Genomic DNA, 21,856 nt, shown 5'->3' on the forward strand with positions numbered 1-21,856 from the left:
GCTTTTTAAATACGTTGGCTATAAGTCTGTGGAATTTTGATTAAAATCACATAAATTATAACCAACTATAATATCAACCAAAATAGCTTTTAGATTACTAAAAAAAAATTACTATAGTTAAAAAAAGGTTATGTCTAAAGTAATTTTATTTTTATAAAAACCTGTTTAAAACTCATAAAGTTCGGTATCAGATACAATATTATAATATGATTATAAATAATAATTTATATAACCTTGAGATATTCGGATTTTAAATAAAATTAAATCAAATTCTGTAAAGGTGTTTATTAATGTATGTACAATTACTCTTGGTATATATTTGTCTAGTTCCTTAGTTTATGTTATAGGAATATTTTTGACAGATATGCACATTTTTTTTTTTAATATGGCCTTCATCCGTGCAACTCGTGCACAGTATATTCTGCCAGTGTCGTGTAGATTGGAGGAGACACTAGAAATCCACATAAAAGTATTAAAGAAGTCACAGGCAGGATTGTTTGAATTTAAGACAGATAAAATATGCAATATGTGTATACTACATGTATAAAAATGTATTTTTATCAAAAGGGAGCCGCTTTTATTCTGTAGCATAAAATAAATCGTACTTTTTTACATACGCAAGTAAAGTATTTACTATTTTATTCATGCGAATGGAAATATTACGATTAAATTATTACTGAATCGCTCCACTTAAATATAATCTGTGGTCAAGCAATAAATCGTTGCGAAGACCTTAAGCTCTAGAACGGGTTTGATTCTGTTTAATACTAGGAAGTACAACCATGTTCAGATTATTCTAGAGTCTAGACATTATAATCATTTCAATGTTGAAAGCAAAATATTAATGATTTAATTGCTATTATTATGAATTATTTTACATTTGCTTAAAACTGGCCATTTTTTTTTTGCTTCCTATTTTTTTTCGTCATGACATTTATGTCAAATGAGAAATAAATTAATAATTAGTAACACACTGTCAAGTTAATAAACTTCTGTTTGAAATTTGCTACAGTGGGAATATTGTTACGGGTAAATAAAATCGATCAAAAGATTGAACTAAATAAAAATGTCGATGATGCAAAATATGGAAGCTGGGGTCCTCCCCAAAAAGCGGCAACTGCCGAAGCTAATGGCTTGTATGACAAAAAACAGTCTAGAAAATCTAAGAAACAGAGCCTTATTTGGTTTAAACGCATTAGATGCGAAAGGAATAAGGAGGTGAATTAAAACATATTTATAAATTACCTTGACCTCGGATACCTGATCCGCTTCAATGTCGCTCAAGGGCAACAAAATATTTATCGTTTTAGGCGAAAATTTCCTCTTCACGAATGTCTCATATTGGAACTGAGAGAATCTGGTTTTTGTGAATCATCAGATTACTTGCAGGACCTTATATATGACAACATCCAGCTCTTAGCTGAAGATGACATTGGTATCGTCGTAGATCTTAGGAACAGGGAGGATTACTTAGAAGACATCAGCGCTGGTCTCATACGAGCTGAAAAACACAGAGATAAACGTAATATTTGTATCTTTTGTATAACCAAATACATAACAAACTAGTGATAAAAAAATCGTTCAATTAGAAAACACGAAGAAAGAAGCTTTAGAGCTATTGGGTTTGGCGTTGCATTACGCTGAATTGGGAAAAGGTATACTGTGGCTGGCAGAGAAATTTTTTCTTGCGTCGATGGCGGTATCAAGTCAGTTCCTGTTGGATGGTGGTCGTCAAAAAGGCTGCTGCAAATACCACTACGCTATATTTTTGTTAGATAAATGTAAGTTTAATCAAATAATACATAATTGCGAATTTTGACGACGGTTTTTTAATTGTAAACTATGAAAGGGTTTACATTTTTGGTTGAATACATTATTTTTAACACATTCAATGGAATTTATTTCATTGAATTAGCTTTCATCTCGTCTGCCTGTGATCACTACTACCGTACAGTAATCGCAAAGTCAAGTATAATGTGAAATAGTTTACACGATAATTATTTTCTTTAATGTCTATCGATAAATTCTAATATATCATCACATAGAATTTGCTAGGTTGTTTTATAATGGTTTTCGTGTATATTTTGAAATATTTTTCAGAAATAATAAATAAAGTAAAAAGACTTACTTTACAATCCATATCCCGATCTAAGCCCTTCGCTAGTATTCATTTAAATTCACTTTATATATAACACACTTTTGTTTATTTAAAAGCTTATTGTAATTGAAACCAAGTTCCAGAAGCAGATCCCGAAGAACCATTTCTAATCCTCACAGAAGTGAGAGATAGTTCTATTGGAAAAGTAAGATTATTTTAAATAAAATTAATTAATTATTCGTAGTATATGAAGTGCTATCTCATTTTTATTGAATATAAACACGTAATGAAGGATTGGCTCCTGTACGAGGGTGACGACGATGAAACTGTATCGAAGGAGACATTGTTTTCGGCGTCTGCTCTACAACTACATCGCGTTTTGCTCAGCAAAGCCCGTTCGTGTCGTGACACGGATACAGCGAAATCAGAAAGGCTTTCTAGGCTTGCTGAACGAAGAGCTAAAGATGGTAAATGTATAACGTGTAACCGATTCCTTATCATCCATAGCAAATTTTTTATAACCATTTTGTTTCATGTTCTAAAATTGAAGCCGATGATACATTAAAAACAGCAGAAGCTATAGTAGAAATTGGTATCAGTCAATTAATGATGAACAATTTAAATAACGCCCAGAAGACAATAAACAGAGCTTTCGTCATTTATAAAGAAATGAATGACATTGATGGTCTCTGTGAAACGAGGATGCACCTCGCGGCTGTTATGCAAAGGTAGATTTCATTTGTGAGCTTAAACAAAGAGAAGCGGTTTTAAATTGAATAGTTTTAATTCGAGTAGTTTATACATTTATTGAATATGAATAAGGGATGAGTTTGATTTATTAATGAAAGGCTGGGCGATCATGAACTCGCTTCTAAATTATTAACCGAAATGGGAGCCATGGCAATGGAGAATGGGTTGAGAAGACATCTCGGACGTGCTTTACATCTTCTAGGAGAACTTCATTTACGAAGGGAGAAACCTGAACTTGGAACTCAGCATTTACGTGAAGCATTCCAATGTTTTATGGGCTTGAATTGGAATTATGTACGGCTTATTTTGTGTTGATGTAAATAGTGAAGTATTTCAATACATTAGGCTGAATAGTTAGTTAGTTGTGAGTGTTTCAAAACTGACCATGACTTGATTAGCACAAAGTGATAATACGTTCTATAAAAATCCAGTTTCTATTCGGTATATTTGGATTACATTACTATGAAATACAATCATTAAAGCTGATTACTAAAGCGTTTAAATTTTATTTTGAAAATGTGTCAAAAAAGCTTTTCCTTTAAAGCCTCCGGAACACAAAGGAAGGAGAGATACGATCCAAGCCGGTGATAGTTTAGACATTATTTATAAAACTGATAGCAACGAACCTTATATAACAGAAGCAGAGCAATCCAGACTTATGATGGCTATATCCGCTGGTAAAATTTATAAACATTCCTTGAAAGATTTAGCATCTCCAATATTTGATCATATCAGTCCGTTATATTGTTAAAGTTTAACGAAACTATTCCTACATGAACTGGTTTCATTTTATTTTCAACTAATTTGTTCTATATACATATATATCATACATACATTATAAGTATCATTTATGTTTTTGAATCACTCTTTATATACAATAATTTTGTAACCCAAAAGCACTTGCAGCTAAAATCAAGGGCTGGTAAGCCGATTCGTAATGAGCATAAAAAATATTATGTGTGTCTAAAAATAACACTATCTGTATTTATTATAAATATGCTAAATATATCACTTAAATTGTCGAAGCACATTTGCCTATATAAAAAAATATGACTATGAGTTTTTTTATAATATTTTCAGGACAAGAGATTATGGCGTCTTATTTCAGTTTGTTGCGAGAGGCTAACACATGCACTGTAGCTAAATACAAAACTATAGAATGGAAACTGTCGCACGCCAGCTGGTGGTTGCATATGAAGCATCACGATTACATACCTTGCATATGTCCGAAACATAACAGGACACCACTGGATGTGATGCGGTGAGATGTTACCGGTCGATGAGATTTGTATTCATTGATTTCTCTTAATATTTCGCAGAAGTGCTTTATAACTGATCATTTCTTAGGATGAAATTGATTGCGAACCAGATGAAAGATGAAAAATCTGAAGCCGAGGCGTTATTGGAGAGAATAGCTACCACTGAAGACATAAGAGCTTTACGGAGCAGCATGTGATCTATATGATTATAGCGAAACATGTCTGTATTTTAGACATATTATTATTCTTGGATAGTCTGTTAAAGAACCATATAACAGTTAAAAAAAAAAGCAGGTTTTATTATTAATTTTTATTGGTCATGGTTTTCCTAATTTTAGTTCTCGATGTAATTAACTATTTACAAAAATATAATTTAATAAACGCCTTAAAAAATATGCAAATTATTATTATTTTTTTACCTAAATAACACCCATGAGATGAGTACTGACACCCTTTTGACAAATCATCGTCATACTTAGAAAATAGCTAACAATAATTTATTCAGTACAGATATCACATGAAATAGAATCTGTAAAAATATACACAATTACAGATTAAACGTATAGGAATTTGTATTATTTATAGTTTTGTTAAGATTAGGCTTTCACTAGCCTCTTGCGCGGTTCAAGACGAACTTTGAAACCTTCAGCTCGCTTCAGTATAATGTCGGCCTGCAGTTTGAAGTCTTCCTCTTTAAGGTCCGAAATTACGCGGAAATTCCTCAGGATGGTCGAGAGTATGATCTTTAGCTTCAACATAGCGTATTTACGACCTTGAAAATAGAAATTATGTTAAATCTGGGATAATTTTAAGAATAGCGACTGTCTCTTTTAAGAATTACTCCGTACCAACACAACTCCTTGGTCCAGCTGAGAAGGGTACAAACGCGTAGTAATGGCGATTAGCAGAACGTTCCGGAAGGAAGTTGTCAGGGTCGAATTTATCCGGATTTGGGTAAATGCTCTCACTGCGGTGGAGTTTGTAAGTACCGATGACGACGGTGGTACCGGCTGGTACTTTTTTGCCACTGGAGGCTGTTAAGGTACATCAAAACAAAGTAATTATATTTTCTATAAATAAACAATTTATATTTACATATGTATAACCAACTTACGTAGAGTGATGTCCTGATTTAGATGACGAGCAATAATTGGTACTGGTGGGAACATACGTAGTGTTTCCATGAGACACCTTTCCAAATATTTCATTTCCAACGTGTCCTGGAAGGTAGCTGGGCGGTCTGAGTCACCGAATATTTGATCTAATTCTTCAACAACCTTGGCTTGGATGTCTTGATGGATACCCATCAACGATAAGAAGAAACTGCTTCCAGCAGCTGTAGTGTCGTGACCCTGTTAGAGATTTATTATATATGAGATAAAACCGAGTAACTATATTTTAAATTAATATAAACATACGAACCTCAAACATAATAGTATCAACTTGTTCCTTGATTTCGGTGTCAGAGATGACAATTCCACCCTGAGCACTTTCTAGTAGCAAATCTAAGAAAGCAAGACGTTTCTTCTGTCCGACATCTTCGTCCACGTCCAAGTCGTCCTTGAGACCAGCAGATTGGCCGAATGATAATCCCTCAACAGACGTTGTCTTGGTGTCTTTGGTTGTGACTTCTGTTTCAAGGATAGATGGCTTCTTTCCGGATTTGAATTCTTCCTTCTTCCGCTTGATAACCTTTTAAAATAATATTATTACAGTACGGTGTCAAAATTATGAATAATAATGAGGCTAAACTTTCTATTCATACCTTTGTGGTCAACCCGTGGATTATGCTGAGAAGTTTGTTTTGAACCTTTGCATACTGAGTAAAATTGAAGAGTAAGTCGGGTCTCAACCAGATTTTGGTGTGTCTTAAATGTAGGATGTCACACATTTTCATGACAGCCATGGCGTATTCAAATCCACTGTCTTGAGTGTTCTTGTTGACTCCCATAGCAGTTTCTGCATTACATAAATAATAAAATAGAATATATCCGCTACTATAATTTTTTTATGAATTCAACGTAAATTTTCCCAAATATATTTTGGTTAGTTTAACCTTTAACTAATTTTGTAATCGTGATTGTCACGCTCCATCGTTTCAAAACCTTTGATGGTGATTATTGCCCATTAGTATACGTGTGACTGTGGGGGGTCGCGAGCCGATCTTGTAATACGTAACAAGTACTTTTCCTTATGTCAAATTGAATCACCGAAACGTGCGCGCTTCTATTACTATACACATTAGCAGGGCGCGATTTCGACATGTTTTTTTATAATAATACAATAAGTCGGTACTAATGTGTTTAGAAAAATTATCAGGCCTATCGAGGAGGTTCACCGTGAGCACTGCCAAAAAGCTTACGTTTCTAAACTGTAAAAACTAATACGCATAATTCCTTTAGACACAGAAAATTTTATCAAATTTAATATTACTTGTTGACTTATTATGCTTCATTATTAATTTATAAAATATTTTGAATAAATTATACTAGGAAGAAACTTTTTGTATTTAATAATTAAATTTTAATAATATATTTTCACAGCGTAGAATTGACGAGGTCAACCGTTTACGATTATATGGATATAAGGATAACATTGGAAGGTGCTTTAGTAGGAAGCCGTGTGGACTAGTAAATAGCAATTTTGCCTTGTTATACATAAGGTTTGTCATTTAGAGCGTAAACTCAAGTACGTTTGACTGCCCGGCCAAAGCGGTCAGTGTTAATACAAGCAACATAAAACAACATAAAACGTGACTGGATGTGCAAATCGTTTTTATTCTAGAAGCTCTTTCTGTATGTAACCTAAGCCTTAGATTTACTTATTTTTTTATTACAACTAATTTGATTAATATACTCTCAATATCTTTGTCTATTTAAAACGTACCACTGACGTTTTTCAAATAATTGTTTTGACCCAGTTCCTTATGACTTTATGCACATTTAATTAAACATTCAGGTGGTTTAAAAGGGTATGACAAAAGTGAAATTTAAATAAAATTTTACTGTCTCCAACTAAGATGTGAACTGATCTTCCATCAAATAAAAACTTATAAGATGCTTCCATTCTTCATATGGAGTTCTGGAAGTTTTTTGTACTTTACTTCTTCTTCGACATTATACCAAAAAAATAATTTATTTTTTCAAAAAATGTTTTCACTTACCGAGCAAAATTTCGACGGTGCATTCACTCATGTAGTCATGACAATCGAACTCCCCGCTTTCCTTCTTCAGCTTGTTGACCACGGCTCGTGAATTGGCATTGAAGAGGTCGATGAAGCTCTTGAGAACGTTCAAGTGGAAAGTGGGAGCGATCAGTTTTCGGTGGGAACGCCATTTTTGACCTTAATATAATTATTTATATGAAAATAATAAGAAAATCCAGAGAAATAAACTATTCCAATTAATATTTGGTATCTCTTCAATGACCTTGAGATCGATAAAAGGAAAAATCCTTATTGTTTATATAGTATTGCTTATTAATATTCATCTTAATATTTATCGGGTATAAATTCAGACCTGAATAACCAGATCGTATACAAACATTGCGTAACAATATTTGTTTTAATATTATAATTTTAACTGGCTTATTATAATTTTAACTGGCTTCCACTAGGAAGTTGATAATTATGGCCAAAAAAATATATCAAAATATTTTAACATCTACCGGTACTGATGAGAAGGCCATCTCCAAGCCAGGGCTTGAAGAACCTGTATTCTTCTGCTTTGTCGATATGAACGTGGCTGCTAAGAATAAGCTCGACATCCCGAGGGTCATACAAGAACACGAGGAGCCTGGGTCCAATCCAAATTCTAACGGCTGTCTCATTTTTAAATTCGAAGCTCCTCTTCATTATATTTTTAAATATTTCTGCGAATAAACTAGTAACTTAAGAATAGGTTTCGATATGATGTTTTTTTTTTAATAGAGCAAGGTTTTTTATTATTATTTTACCTTCAACGAACATCATACGTTTAAAAAAAATAAAAGTACGCTGAAAGCAATAATTATTGTGCAACATAATTTCTTATCTTACCATCGGAACCTCCTGTGAATTCCAGAGCATTGCCTATGAGGGGGTAGCCTGGTGGACCGGCGATCTTTTCTGCAAGCTCATACATATGCCTCCTGGACATGCGCCAGTATGTGTACCATAGCAGCAGCGCTGGCACTAGCAGCACATAGAACAGGTTAGTGGCTGCCCAAGTGCTGCTTGCCGCCACTGTTTCTGCAGCAGCGTAACTCATCTTGCTTATCTACCTGACAATGTTGTAGAATATTTTAAGTTGTTTTTTCCTCATTACATTATTTTGTAGACATCATTCATAAATGTTTGGATATAAGAAATGTGAAATATTTTTTTTTTATCCTCAACCTCATAAAATAATTCTTGGCCACGTTTAAATAAAAGGTCTAATGAAGTTTTTGGCTCATTAACACAAAGGCTATTAGTATGCCAATATAATCTTAACTCAGTTTTTTTTTTAATGCAAAAAAATTTAATTATACTGATATATTATTACGTCAGAAGATACCTTCTATTTCCGATTAAAAATAAAAATTTATTGAATAAATATAATATTAAACATTAATTGAAAAAGTGTTAGTTTTAAAAGGACTCAGAAAAATTCTATACAAAATTATTGACAGACAAATTTTGTGAGATACAAATACGAGTTGATTTTATAATTTTCTTAAATCGATGTCGACATACGCACAGTATTCTCTAGGTATGCGAATATTAAACAAATTGTCTCATAATCATGTAAAAATATTGCGAGTTATTTTATAGTCTAATAAAAAAAAAGAGATCAAAACTAAAAATAAATTATGTATGTTGTTCCGGCATTAAAGGCCAATAAATAATTATACAGAGTTGTTGTTCTGATATCAAACTTGGCATTTAAACTTTGTCTACCAAATTTTCCTGCTTATAATATTATAATATAAAAAATATTAAAACAAAAAAAAACGCAAAAATTAGCTGAAGTAAGTAGACTTTGAATACGTTTAGTATGATTATTTTTTTTCACTTTTTACACTAACTATTTTCATATTTATTTTACATAGGAAAATGTTATTGTATTTGAAAAAAATATTTAATTAATCAATCAGTACACTTTTTGAATAATTCATGTTGATTAACATGTACTTACAACAAGTCAAATAAACAATGGACATCTTTTTATTCATTCTTAATTATTTTAGAATTTATTTATTTTTTAACTAAAATTCAATTGAGGGGCAAAAGCCAGAATTCACGTTTTATTTAATTACTGTTACTTATTACGTTCATGCTTGGACCCTTCTTGAATGATCCTTGTGATTTTTAAGAGTACCTACTCATTATTTAAATATCACACATTATTGAAATTCAATTTTAAGATACTGAAATGATAACCACTGAAGTCTGAAATTTATAACATAAAAGCTATTAGTAAATGACAGATACATAATTATATTCTTAAATTATTTTTAATTTTGTTAAAATATTAATGTTTAAAAATATATATATTTTCAACAAAAAAAAAAATATTAATTATATATGAAACAGTAATCTACAAAAATATGATAAACGATTTTTAATAATAAAAAAATTATAACACAAGAGTTTAGAACAAAAGACAAATTCTTTGTTTTGAAACACTTTAGTCAAAATGCAAACATTAATATATCAGTTTTTATCACTGTACAAAATGAGATCCTCATTAGAAAATGTAACCCCTACCTGTGCAACTCGACACCGTGACTGGCGAACACTATTTAACTTAACTCAGGACTTGGGCTTAGCCGCTTCTCACCACTAACTATTTACGGAACAAGCGCGCAACCAACTATATACGAGGTGCTGACGTCACTTGCAAGGCGTAAAGAACACACGTCCGTTTGTCTTATTCCTTTATAATAACATTAAGACTTTTATAATAACAAAAAATAAATAAGCCTCAAAATTGAAACAAGTTTCGCTTGGATTTGACTCAATACGATGTCTGAATCCAGTTTCAGATGTTTAGTTTGTTGACAAATAAAATATTTTTTTATAACAAGGAGAGTAAAGTACTTAAGAAAGACAAAATTTCTTTTAAATTCGAGAAACAAAAGTATTACGGTCATAATTTAACAAGCCTACATTAATTGATGAAGCTTTTACAAGTGTTATATATGTCTTAAAATCGAAAGCATAGGATTTTTGAAAAACAAAATTTAGTACATTTTTACAAGAAATTTGATTATTATTCGGTATGAGGGCTATTCGATTCCTCTTATTGTAATCGGCTGGATGCCGAGAATCTACATAATATTTGGTCGAATATTGAACATGTCAGTATCTTGCTATATTCAAATAAAAGAAATAATATATGATGTGTATTCGATAGTAATATTGTTTTGAGAACAAAACAAATATTTTCCAAGCAACCGTGACCACGGGCTGCTGAAAAGTAACCTAAACGACGGGATTATGTAGTTTTTGAAGTAATAAAATTCGCGTAGTAAATCCAAAAATATTGGTTTTATTTTAATGAATACTCGCGAAAATCTTAGATTTCATTTCTGTATTGAGAATTTTAAAATGGAAGATTATGGTTCAGGAAACTTATACGCGAAGCCTTCTTACAAAATTTGACACTAACGTGACACTTGATGTTGCATTTAGACTTCGGAGAAGAGTCTTGTCAATAAAGGGGATGGTGGAGGCCAAATCTGAAAGCATCTTCAGAGTATCCAGAAATTTACTTGACTCTCAAGGAATGCAATCGCGAGGTTTCAGAGGGTAAACTGTGTCCTATATAAAGCCTACGATCACTTTGAGAATTCGAATTTTCAATTGTTTATTTTGCAAAGAGTGTTATCAGTACATATGAGCTGATTCCCCAGCAGCGTAATAAATTTCATACAAACGTGGTCAAGAAAAGCAAGAAATTGATTATATTATCAACCGCCTTCCGCTCAAAAATTTATACCAGGTACGTGAAGTTTAGACTTTGGGGCGTTAATAAATAATATTGAAGTCAGTATTAGCAGTAGTTAAGCATTGTTTTTTGTTTTAAACAATCAATTGCACCTACAAAAAAATCCCTAATCTAAATCTTATATGTTGAATAATTAAATGGTGTCCAGTAGAGATTTAAGCATGGTTCAAACGATTGCCAAATTACCGACGTGCTATGAACGAATGATCTTTATATAGGACTTATTAACACATAATAAAGTGAGCTTTTAGTAGTTTTACTGCTCTTCGTCATCATAGCACTTTAATATAAAAATGGATTTATGACTATGATATAGTGTATATTACTATACTTAGTGTGGAAATCTTTTTATTGCAGAGCACGTTCATCGGTTTATTTCAGGATCAAAAGACAGTTGAAATTTTCTCCTTATTATCTTATTTACGTTTTTATGACGTATCTTTTTTTATTGATATAAATATAAATTCAATCTATCTTAATATATTTTGAATCAGTTAGCTTTATTAAAGTTCATACACGTTCTACGATTATTTATTTGGTACTCTCATTAATGAGTACATTTATTTCCACTAAAGTTATTCATATTAAATTATTTTTGAATATTTAATAAAACCTATATATAAAAAAAGCAATATTTTTTTTGTATTATCTGTGTTCATTAAGTTTTAACTTAGGAGATCGCTACATAATATTGAATTTAACAGACCTTAAAGGTCTAATAAGTCATGTATTTTCATTTTCCACATATAATTAAATCAATATGAGAAATTTCCTTTATGTAGTTCCTTAAACATATTGTATTACAGTTGCAAAAGAAATTTACAACTAAAATGCTTATATTTAACTTTTTCATACACCAATAAAATACATACATTTGAAGTTATAATTATGGGTATAAAATATTTAATAGATTTGCGATATTTCGTTTTGCTCATCATGACGTGGGTACGCTCCGCAAAAACTAGTTAAGATGTTTATAACTGGATATATTCATAGAAGATTCTAGAAGATTTCGATTAAATTTTAACAATGATTACACAAGACCTTCGAATTAACTATAAAGTTATCACATAACTTCCTTAAAATGTAAATATGAACAGGAAGGAGTGATGAGTAAAGCGGTTTTAATATATTATTTTTAATAGAACCGTTAATTTCAGATTTCTTATTTGTAATATAAATACAAATCAATATTTCCAATACTTTGCTGTCAATTAAGAAAGTAAAGGAATAATAGGAAACTATTTAATGATGTGTCTAGTATTTGTAAAGCGTTTTTATTAGGACTATAAATTGTTTATTATATAAATTAATACAACAATGTCTAAGACTTATTATTAAAAATATATCATATTTTATTTGTTCTGAACGAAAAGAAGTGATAGAAATAAAGTGAGAGAGAGAAAACAATTGTTTGACGCACCTGGAAATACGTGGGTGATCTGAAAAGTTTCCGACCTAACAAAGATACTGAACTTTTTATTTTATTTTTCAACATAGTGTCCTTGCAACTCTAGACACTTCTCTCAGCAATTCTCCCATCTTTGTAAGCCGTCCAAATAGTACTCGGCATTTTTCTCTGCAAAATAATTGTTCACGAAGGTGATTGCCTCTTCATTTGTCGAAAATCTTTGTCGTCCGAGCGCAATTTTTAGATGAAGAAACAAAAAGAAGTCACTTGGGGCTAGATCTGGTGAGTAAGAAGGATGGTCAAGCAGTTCAAACCGTAATTCGTGGATTTTCGCCATGACAACCGCTGAGATGTGAGACGGTGCGTTGTCTTGGTGAAACAAGATCTTCTTTTTCCTAAATGTGACCGTTTTTTCGCAAGTTCTGCCTTCAGCTAGTCAAGTACTGACGCATAGTATTCTCCCGTAATGGTTTTACCTTTTTGAAGATAATCGATTAAAATAACTCTATGACTATCCCTGAAAAAAGACGCCATCACTTTCCCAGCCGGAAAGACAGCTTATTGTTTTTTTGGAGACGGTTCCCCCTTTGCATTCCACTGTTTAGACTGTATTTTTGTTTGGGGCGTGTAATGGTGTATCTAAGTTTCATCTACAGTAATAAATCTGCGCCAAGACTCGGATTTATTTCGCCTAAACTGCGCCGAAAGAGCTTTGAAAATGTTCATTCGAACACTTTTTTGGTCTAACGTGAGCAAACGAGGCACCGAACGCGCGGAAAGCTTTCTCATATGTACATTTTCATTTAATATGTGACAAAAACTTTCTTTTGACATGTTAATAACCTCTGCTATCTCTCTCACTTTAATTAGGCGGTCATATAGCACCATTAGCGATGTTTTCGTCGGTAGTTGCAGTTTTTGGACGTCCCGAACGTTCATCATCTCTCAAGCTCTTACGGCCACCTTTAAATTCAGCAGCCCAAAATTTTATTGTGGTAAATGATGGTGTAGAGTCCCCATACACAGAATCCAACTTATCTGTTCTTTGCGATGGCGTATTGCCTCTCAAAAACAAGCTAATTACAGCTGGATACTCGATTTTGTACATTTTTAGAAAAAAACTCACATCAACTCACTCAAACGACTGTCACATAAAAAACTGCGCGTCCAAAATGACTGAAACTTTGGTGAGTAATTGTCAACAGATGATCAAACGAAATACAGTAGCTTTTACCTACAAGTGCTGCCATCTTTAGGTTAAGGTCGGAAACTTTTCAGACCACCCTAGTATAAACATAATGTACGGTGTACGAAAAAAATAATTTATTTTATATGTGAACTATCAGAAATTAACTTAGTACATTAAAAAACAAGCAAACTTTAAGTTGATCAATGAAGACGCTGCAATTAATTCGTTAATTTTTTTTTATATTATACATTATCTTTTGCTGTAACTCTTTGCCTACACTGTTTTTTATTCCTTGATCTTTACGTCATAAATTGTAAACAAAAAGTAATTATTATTTTGTTTGAATAAAAAACAATGTTTATCATTTCGTCAGTCGTTAGAATTTATTTATTGCATTACTGTATACAAGAAAAACCGGTCCAATAATAAAAATTTAAATTCTTACATAACAAAGTAAATGCTGTATAATATCGATAAACAGAATAAAGGAATGACGACATTATTGTGTTTTAAGGGAACTATAATTATTTGAAAATAATATGAAAACAAGACAGAGTCAATCACAAATGCTACTTTAATAAATAAGACATTTGTTAAAATTATGATTGAGCCTGCTGCGACTTCATCAACTAGATATGACAAAACATTACAAATCTAAACAACGATTGTAAATCAGAAATGTTAAATATTATCAGCTTTACACTGTCTTATATTTCCGCCAAACTGGTTCACAAATCCGATATAATTTTAAGACATACACGTATAAAAAGTTTTGATACAAAAAACTTTTTGGGATTCACGCTAATGTAGTTAAAGATTTAAAAAAAAATATTTTTTTACATTGACTGCGTTGCTATTAGCCGTTTTCAAAACAGGTTTAGTTACAGGTAAATTCCAAACCCAATTGAATAAGGTAATAGTTACCCTCATGTTGGATATCGATAAAACGTGCACTGCAACTTCCATGATAGACATAAGAAGCAGCTAGCTTTTTGGGAAACAGAAGGATCTGTTATGTTACAGGAGTAATAAACAAGACGTTTGTAAGACTGTCACTTTTAGACGAATGAAAATATCCCTTAGTATACCAAACAACCAGGAAAATTAGACGAACTTTGTGAGATTTCCACTTAAAACTGATTGCAGCAACCTCAACATGTCAAATAACACGGTGATCTTCAACGACAATCGAGGAGACTGAAAATTCTATATTTGCATCCAGAGCCTTCCCCTGCTTTGAAACAGAAAAGTAAGAAGTGATTTAAAGAATATCATGACACTCTTCTAATAATACTCCATCAACCATAATGGATTTATATCCTAAGTTGAATGCCACGACCACACCCTCTGTCAAATAAGGTTATCCACGTGCAGCTTACTCACAACTATATAGCCTTTACGGCCACTCCAAATACCCTCTTCCCAACCCCACGTCATCATCACAAACTAGTTCTTAAAATAATGAGATCTAAGATTTTCGCGAGTTTTATTCATTTAAATGAAACTAATATTTTAATGATAAACTACGCGTGTTTTTTTTTTGTAAAAAACTACAAACTCCCGACGTTTAGTTTACTTTTTAGCAAACGTGATCACGGGCAGACGAGATGTGCCACATCCTTCATTTAGTTCTTAAAATGCCTCACTTCAAAACCAATTTATGTAGACATACAATCATTATTCACGCAAAAAATCTAAATACTTTGCCCTTGAAAGTAAGAAAGGCTGAAACAGTAAATATTTTTAAGAATTTTGTCAAGGCTTGATATCTATCAGAGAAAAGTTAAATGTATATACATATGTTATGCAGTAGTATGTGCTGGTATGTATCTTACTATAATTTTCCATGTCAATGTTTTCCTAACTCAGGTCGTCTGGTAGTTATTGCCATTTGGCAATTAGCTTCTCGTACATCATAAATTATTTTTCTGTTAATTTTATTCTTTGTTGTTTGGTACCCATAAAGCCTTAAATAAAATAAATACGAGACAAATCTTATACCGGTGTAGGTACAGAAGGCAACGAGCACCTACACCCTATCTCACTTAGGATACTAATTGACAGTCGTGCTTTCCGCCGCTATGTGACTTAGCAAAACTACTGACAATATTAAAACACGTTTCATTACACTTGAAATGCTTATACAATTTTTACGTAAACAATTAAGTATTTTCAATCAGAAATTAGCGTAATTTCTCGCGCATACGATTAAAGGTTAATCAGACGATCAAAGTTTTATTGATTACTTGTCTTTATTAACTGCTACTTTACAAGTGGAGTTTATGGAAATTTACGTTTACACATGTTCGATTATTTACGTGTTATATAAAACGCGTTGACTGACACTCCGCTCACAAGAATTACTTGTTTCGATAACAAGATATTTCCGTTAGATTAATGTACTCAGGTGAAGAATATTAATTAAATACTAGGAGCTATCGATTAAAATTATAAAGTGATGTACTTGAAATATTTATTCATGAATATTTACTGTATAAAACATAAACGGAATAATACAGAGATTGTTGCAGTCGAACTTATACGGAACACTTATAAGTACTTTAATCTAACAATGAAATAGTAAGTAACTGGCTAAAATAATTAAATTAAAGTGGGAGATATAATAGATAGTATGTCAAACAACACAATAGTATAATAATTAAGAATAAATTAATTAGTTATTATTTCATGTGATGATAAATTAAAATTATATATTGAGATGGTCTGGTTAAAACTTCGATATAAGATAAAATAATATAACTATTTGATTTATTTTTTTTACCTCACATCTCAAAGTACACGATAGTTGGTTTTAATGTTTTACATAGAAAACAGAACTTTAATACGACAAAGGAACAATAATATCATTGTTGTAATTATGTACATAAACTAATATTAGTACATAATTTCATTTATTTTTTTTGTAAATCCAATACCGCAAGGATAGCTGGAAGAAAATGGTTCTACGGATAAGGTTTGCATTGGAATCTGTATTTTCTATTTATTTGTATTTACATATTTATTTATTTTTTATGCCAGAGGTGGCAATCGAGCAGACGGCCTGCTTGATGGGCAGTAGTCACTGTCGCCCATAGACACCCCAACATCCCTGTTGCGGATGCGCTACCAATCTTGGTTGTTGTTGATGAGGGACGGGTGGGAATAAGGAAATGGCAGGAGAGGGTGAGAACAGGGAAAGGGTAACCGGCTTTCTCACTCATCGGAGGAAACGCAGCCATTAATGACTACTTCACGCCGATCTTCTATGAGAGGGTGGTACCTCCCCGGTCGAGCCAGCCCATGTTCGAGCTGTAGTTACTTGACCACAGCTAGGCTGTACCAACTACAAAAATTTAGTAATTGAGTATTTCCAATAAAACCAATTAAATTATTTTATGATACACAACAAATAGATGTTAAATAGTTATACTATAGTAGCTTAATAATACATTTATATATTACTTTTTTAGTGCTCGTTATTATTAAATAAAGTTATGTATATGAGAACAACGTACATGCATAGTTTAGTCACATCGTGGCCTTATATAATAAAACGTATAAACTTGTGCATAAAAATGTTATCATAATATTATTGACTCGTTGATATTGAATATAAATTAGTATAATACAATGTTCCGGTTCCAACACGCGGAGACGTCAAAGCCAGTCTGGGTCGCTTCAAACTCCATTACGACTAACCCTGACCGTGAATTCCAACGCGGAATTTAAGAAAAATAATATTAAAGAGTAGAGTTACTGTTTATTACATTAGCTATCTACATAGAAAATCCTATCAAAATCAACTCAGCAGTTTAGTTATAGCCAACAAAATAGTAATTTCAATTTGCCTCATGGTATTTATTACAATTATTAACCAAGTACAAAGTAGTAAAATAGTGTTAAATAATATTTTTCTATGTACATTGTTAACTGTTTTAACTAAATGAGAATATAATTATTACATCGAAATATCAATACAACAGATTTCAGAACGCAAAACTGTCAATGTCCTCACCTGTCAAAGATATTGCGGTCCTAATACATAATTATTGAAATTAAAACAATGTTTTTACTTCTTTTAATACAAATTTCATTCATTAATCACCAATTAAGGATAATTTTATACACGTATTGTTTGCAAATTATTACTAACTGTGTTAAAAATCGATGACGCGGATCTCTTGACTTAATTAATCCATTTTCTACGTATGAAATACAGCGCAGTATTTTTGTTTTATATTGTACTCTTTACAAATTAATTTCTGATATTATGATTGCAAATTCAGAGGACAGGAAGTCGGTTGTAACAATGCTTATTGCAGCTTTAAAAGAATCACGAAAAATCCTCATTAGTCACGAACTCATTGAACTCTGCACAGTTTATTGTGCACCAAAATTATTGTGTTTCTTTTTAACTTAATATTTGTTGTTGATTCTAAATACAACATTTTCATTTTCGTAAATAGCTCGTATATTCATTGATGAAATATATTTATAAAACTAAAAAAAAAATAATTTAATTATACCTGGAATGTATTTTCCATAGTAGTAATGCTTTGAAAATTTTAAAATGAGAAATCTATCAAAAGACCTGGGCCTGTCCAGAACTAAAATCAATTCATTCTTGGAACGTACTTCGACGGCAGCCCTAGTAGATTCTTTTCAAATTTGGTTAGGTAGAGATTTTTATGATCTCATTTCGTAGGACAATATTCTCAGCAAAACTTAACAAGACGTTTTTTTTAAAGAAGTTTAAGGAAATAACAACAAAAATAGTTTATACTTTTAGAAACGTTATTATTTTTTTTTAATTTTCCACATAAGATCTCCTTGATACCAATTCTCAAAACCGCAGTTCATTATAATAATTTTCAATACAAATGACATTGGATGACAAATTGGAATTATACCAACTGTCCAAAAATTTTTTCGTTTTTATAAATAGCTTATAAATTAATTGTAATAATAATGAACCATAAAATAAAAAATAAAACAAAAAGAGCCAGCCGACCGATGCCCGTGTTCGATAACACGGAAGAAAAATTAATGAAAACTACCGAAAATGAGAATAATAACACTATTTTAGATAATTTACTAACAGATTACGATGAGACGAAAGCTGATATAGAAGAGGCACAAGAACAATATGAAACTAGCGAAGCCTTCAAATCGGAAGTTGAAAGATTTATTGAGATATCTAAATACTTCTCCAGTCCTTTGAGGAAGACAGCTTCGTACGTTTGTGAGAACAAGTTAGTGTCATACCCTAATCCTTATCGCATCGAGTACAGGCGGGGCGGCGTCACGACTCAGCACATCAGATTCTGCAATCAGACCTTAGAGCCGGTTTACGTGAAGCTTTACAAATGCGTACCAGTAATGGAACAGTTCAAATTCATCAACCTGTCCCAGTCGAGATGCAAAAGAATACCCCCGGGGCTCACCTTCAGCCTGGGACTCATTTATGATGATCTCAATGAGAAGCCGTGCTGCAACGGCAAGTTGATATTCGTCGCATCCAGAAAAACCACGACACCCTGCTATCAGATCTGTGAAATCGATTTGCACATCAATGCCCAAAAGATAAGACTTGTTACTATCTGACAATTTATCTATAATACATCCTAAAAGTAATAAACTGCGTTGTACACAACATTTTTTTTATATATAATTTTAATAAAATAACAGTATCTCGATGCATCTAACAAGTAAATTATAACAAAATCTTCGGCCATCTTGACACGTTGTAAAAGGACTTAATAACCCAAAATTAATTTACTTAATATGAGGAGGTTGTAGCAAAACATGTTTACTAAATTTTTTTCTTAAAAATATCCATAATTTCTTATGCTACAACATGTAAACATTTTGGAGAGAAAAATATGAATATAATTACAATCGAACTAGCTTATTCAGAAAAAAACTTATGTAGATTAAATCCGAAAAAACAATCGCTTGTTCTGACAAATCCACATTCGATATTAATATTATGAAATAACAAATATAAAAATATTACCTCAGTTTGCACCCGGGCCACAAAACCACGGGTCACCACCACTCATTACCTCTAAATAAGTGTATTGAGATATAAGTTTTTTATAAAAATTGTATGCTTAAATCTTATAAACAATTTCGCAGCATCAACATGGTTAGGACTGATACGTATAAATTGTTTCCTTCAAAATATAACGAAACGAAAATTATCATTATATTACGTAACTATTTGTTTAATTTGTAATTATATAATATAAAATAAATATGACATTTGGGGAAAGCGTCACAGGACCATACTTACAATGTCTGGTGACTGAGGTTTTGCCAGTGAGCTGGTCAGAAATATATCGCAGCTAATCCGATCAAGTCATTTTATCATAAAAAAATAAAATATAAGTTTCAGTCGTTTTAACATCACATGGCTTTTTATATAAACAAAAAATATAATATTTCAATCGTCATATAGGTAGATTAATAGTTAAAAAATATTTTTAGTTTTCTTTTTTAACAAAAACTATGTTAATTTCGTACACCTATTTAGTGCAATTAAATTTAAATTAAAAACTACATATTAATATAACGAAAACAATTTAGTTTTTGATTTAATCTGTTACAATTTTTTATATATCTTTTTTTTAATAAATGGTAATTTAAATCGAGGTCATTCCAATGTCACGTATCGGATACTTTGCACCAGCCTTCTCAGCTGCAATGTTTTTATAACCGTATATATATCTACATATAATTATTGATTAGGAAAAAACATTATTGGTATACACCGCCGTTATGTTCAAACACGAATTAATAACATTAACTACATTTATATAGATTTTTATTCTGTTAGTAATCAATACGTAAATGTATGCACAAGTCAATAAGTCACATCAATCGGCCTGAAGTTCAGTACGTGTACAAATAATTTGAGACCAGATTCTTTCTAATGAGGAATTTAAAATGTCACTTTAACGTTACTTTGTGTTTAAATGATTCACGTCCGAGCGACTACCTCGTGTAGGCTGCAGGAGGTTGTGAAGTTCAACTATGCAAGGAAAACAAGTAGCAGAATAACTTTAAATGCATACATAACCTTACTATGTTGGTCACTACGCATGTTCGGTCAATTCTAAGCTCGTCTTTTTTTATACTTTTCTGTAAACTAATAGCCGGTCTGCAGGATTTAAAGTAACTACCGTCTTCTTTGTATACTGGAAGTGTGCTTAAGATATGTTTTCACAATAGGTCCTTAAAAAGGACTTATGGAATTATTGAAAAGCAAAAGCAGAAACATTAAGGATTTCATCGCTTATTTCACCACTACTTATACACCGAAAAGTATATACCGCTCTGATCGGTCCCTACTAACAAGATGTCGCACAATGTTTTCAGCCAGTTTCTACGATCTAATTTTGTTCGGCTTAAATACAAAACTACATCTAAAAAAAAATCTAAAACTATATTTTACGTTTACGTTTGACCGTAAATAAAACTCTAATTTGTTGCATTCGTTGGTTAACAATGTTTGTAATAGCACCTCGCTCAGATAAGAATTAATTTTATATCTCACATCATGGAATTGAAGGACCGTCGATGAATATGATGAATATTTTATACCTGTTCTAGCTTATATATCAACATGCATCTGTAAACTACAGTACTTATTCATTGACTTTATCAATCGTTCCTCATTAACGATACCCCGTAGGTATAATTTACTTTCCAACGAATTAAATAACACAGAAGTAGCGAATCAATACATAAACGAAGCGAATTAAATTATTTGTAATCTTTATAAAGGAATTATATAATTTTAAATTTTGATATATTTTGTTCGATTAGTCCTAAAGGCGTCAGAATCACACTGATTCATAAAATACTTAAAGTTTTATATTGACTTGTATTGGTAGTAATTGTTTTTAATTGGTTTTTATACTCGACCTTAAATAAACCCGCCGGAGAGTATTTTTCCGTTGTTTGACAGTTGAATTTCACCTCAACTGTCACGTATGCGAGCAGGTGGGGAAAAACAAATTGCCTTCCATGACGTAGCGAGATAGTTAGATAACAATAAATATATATTAATTCCCCTTTTTATTTACACTTTCAAATTGAAATATCCTCTTATGTGTGCAAATTCTTAGTCAATAGATAACTCTCATAGTCTATAATTATTGATCTCACGTTTCG

At 31.8% G+C, this 21,856-nt stretch overlaps 2 protein-coding genes and 1 long non-coding RNA gene across 3 annotated transcripts; 1 reads left to right on the forward strand and 2 right to left on the reverse strand.

Moving 5' to 3' along the window:
- Nucleotides 1–270: 270 nt before the first annotated feature.
- Nucleotides 271–3,640, reverse strand: LOC133319205 (uncharacterized). The gene is made up of 2 exons (XR_009752884.1): nt 3,475–3,640; nt 271–1,501 (listed from the first exon to the last, which is right to left on the reverse strand). It is a non-coding gene; the product is annotated as an uncharacterized LOC133319205 (long non-coding RNA).
- LOC116766299 (uncharacterized) lies at nt 1,067–4,635 on the forward strand. The gene is made up of 10 exons (XM_032656115.2): nt 1,067–1,218; nt 1,311–1,522; nt 1,590–1,781; nt 2,236–2,303; nt 2,391–2,565; nt 2,649–2,826; nt 2,947–3,142; nt 3,393–3,525; nt 3,929–4,109; nt 4,196–4,635. The coding sequence occupies exons 1-10, from the start codon at nt 1,067–1,069 to the stop codon at nt 4,302–4,304; spliced, it is 1,596 nt and encodes a 531-aa protein (XP_032512006.2). The 3' UTR covers nt 4,305–4,635.
- LOC116766300 (cytochrome P450 4g15) lies at nt 4,403–9,982 on the reverse strand. Its single transcript, XM_061522713.1, has 9 exons — nt 9,836–9,982; nt 8,144–8,367; nt 7,774–7,977; nt 7,271–7,450; nt 5,873–6,066; nt 5,530–5,799; nt 5,222–5,459; nt 4,956–5,141; nt 4,403–4,879 (listed from the first exon to the last, which is right to left on the reverse strand). The coding sequence occupies exons 2-9, from the start codon at nt 8,352–8,354 to the stop codon at nt 4,704–4,706; spliced, it is 1,659 nt and encodes a 552-aa protein (XP_061378697.1). The 5' UTR covers nt 8,355–8,367; nt 9,836–9,982; the 3' UTR covers nt 4,403–4,703.
- Nucleotides 9,983–21,856: the final 11,874 nt, after the last annotated feature.

The sequence above is a fragment of the Danaus plexippus genome, chromosome 15, assembly GCF_018135715.1.
Source record: "Danaus plexippus chromosome 15, MEX_DaPlex, whole genome shotgun sequence".
Lineage (NCBI taxonomy): Eukaryota > Metazoa > Arthropoda > Insecta > Lepidoptera > Nymphalidae > Danaus > Danaus plexippus.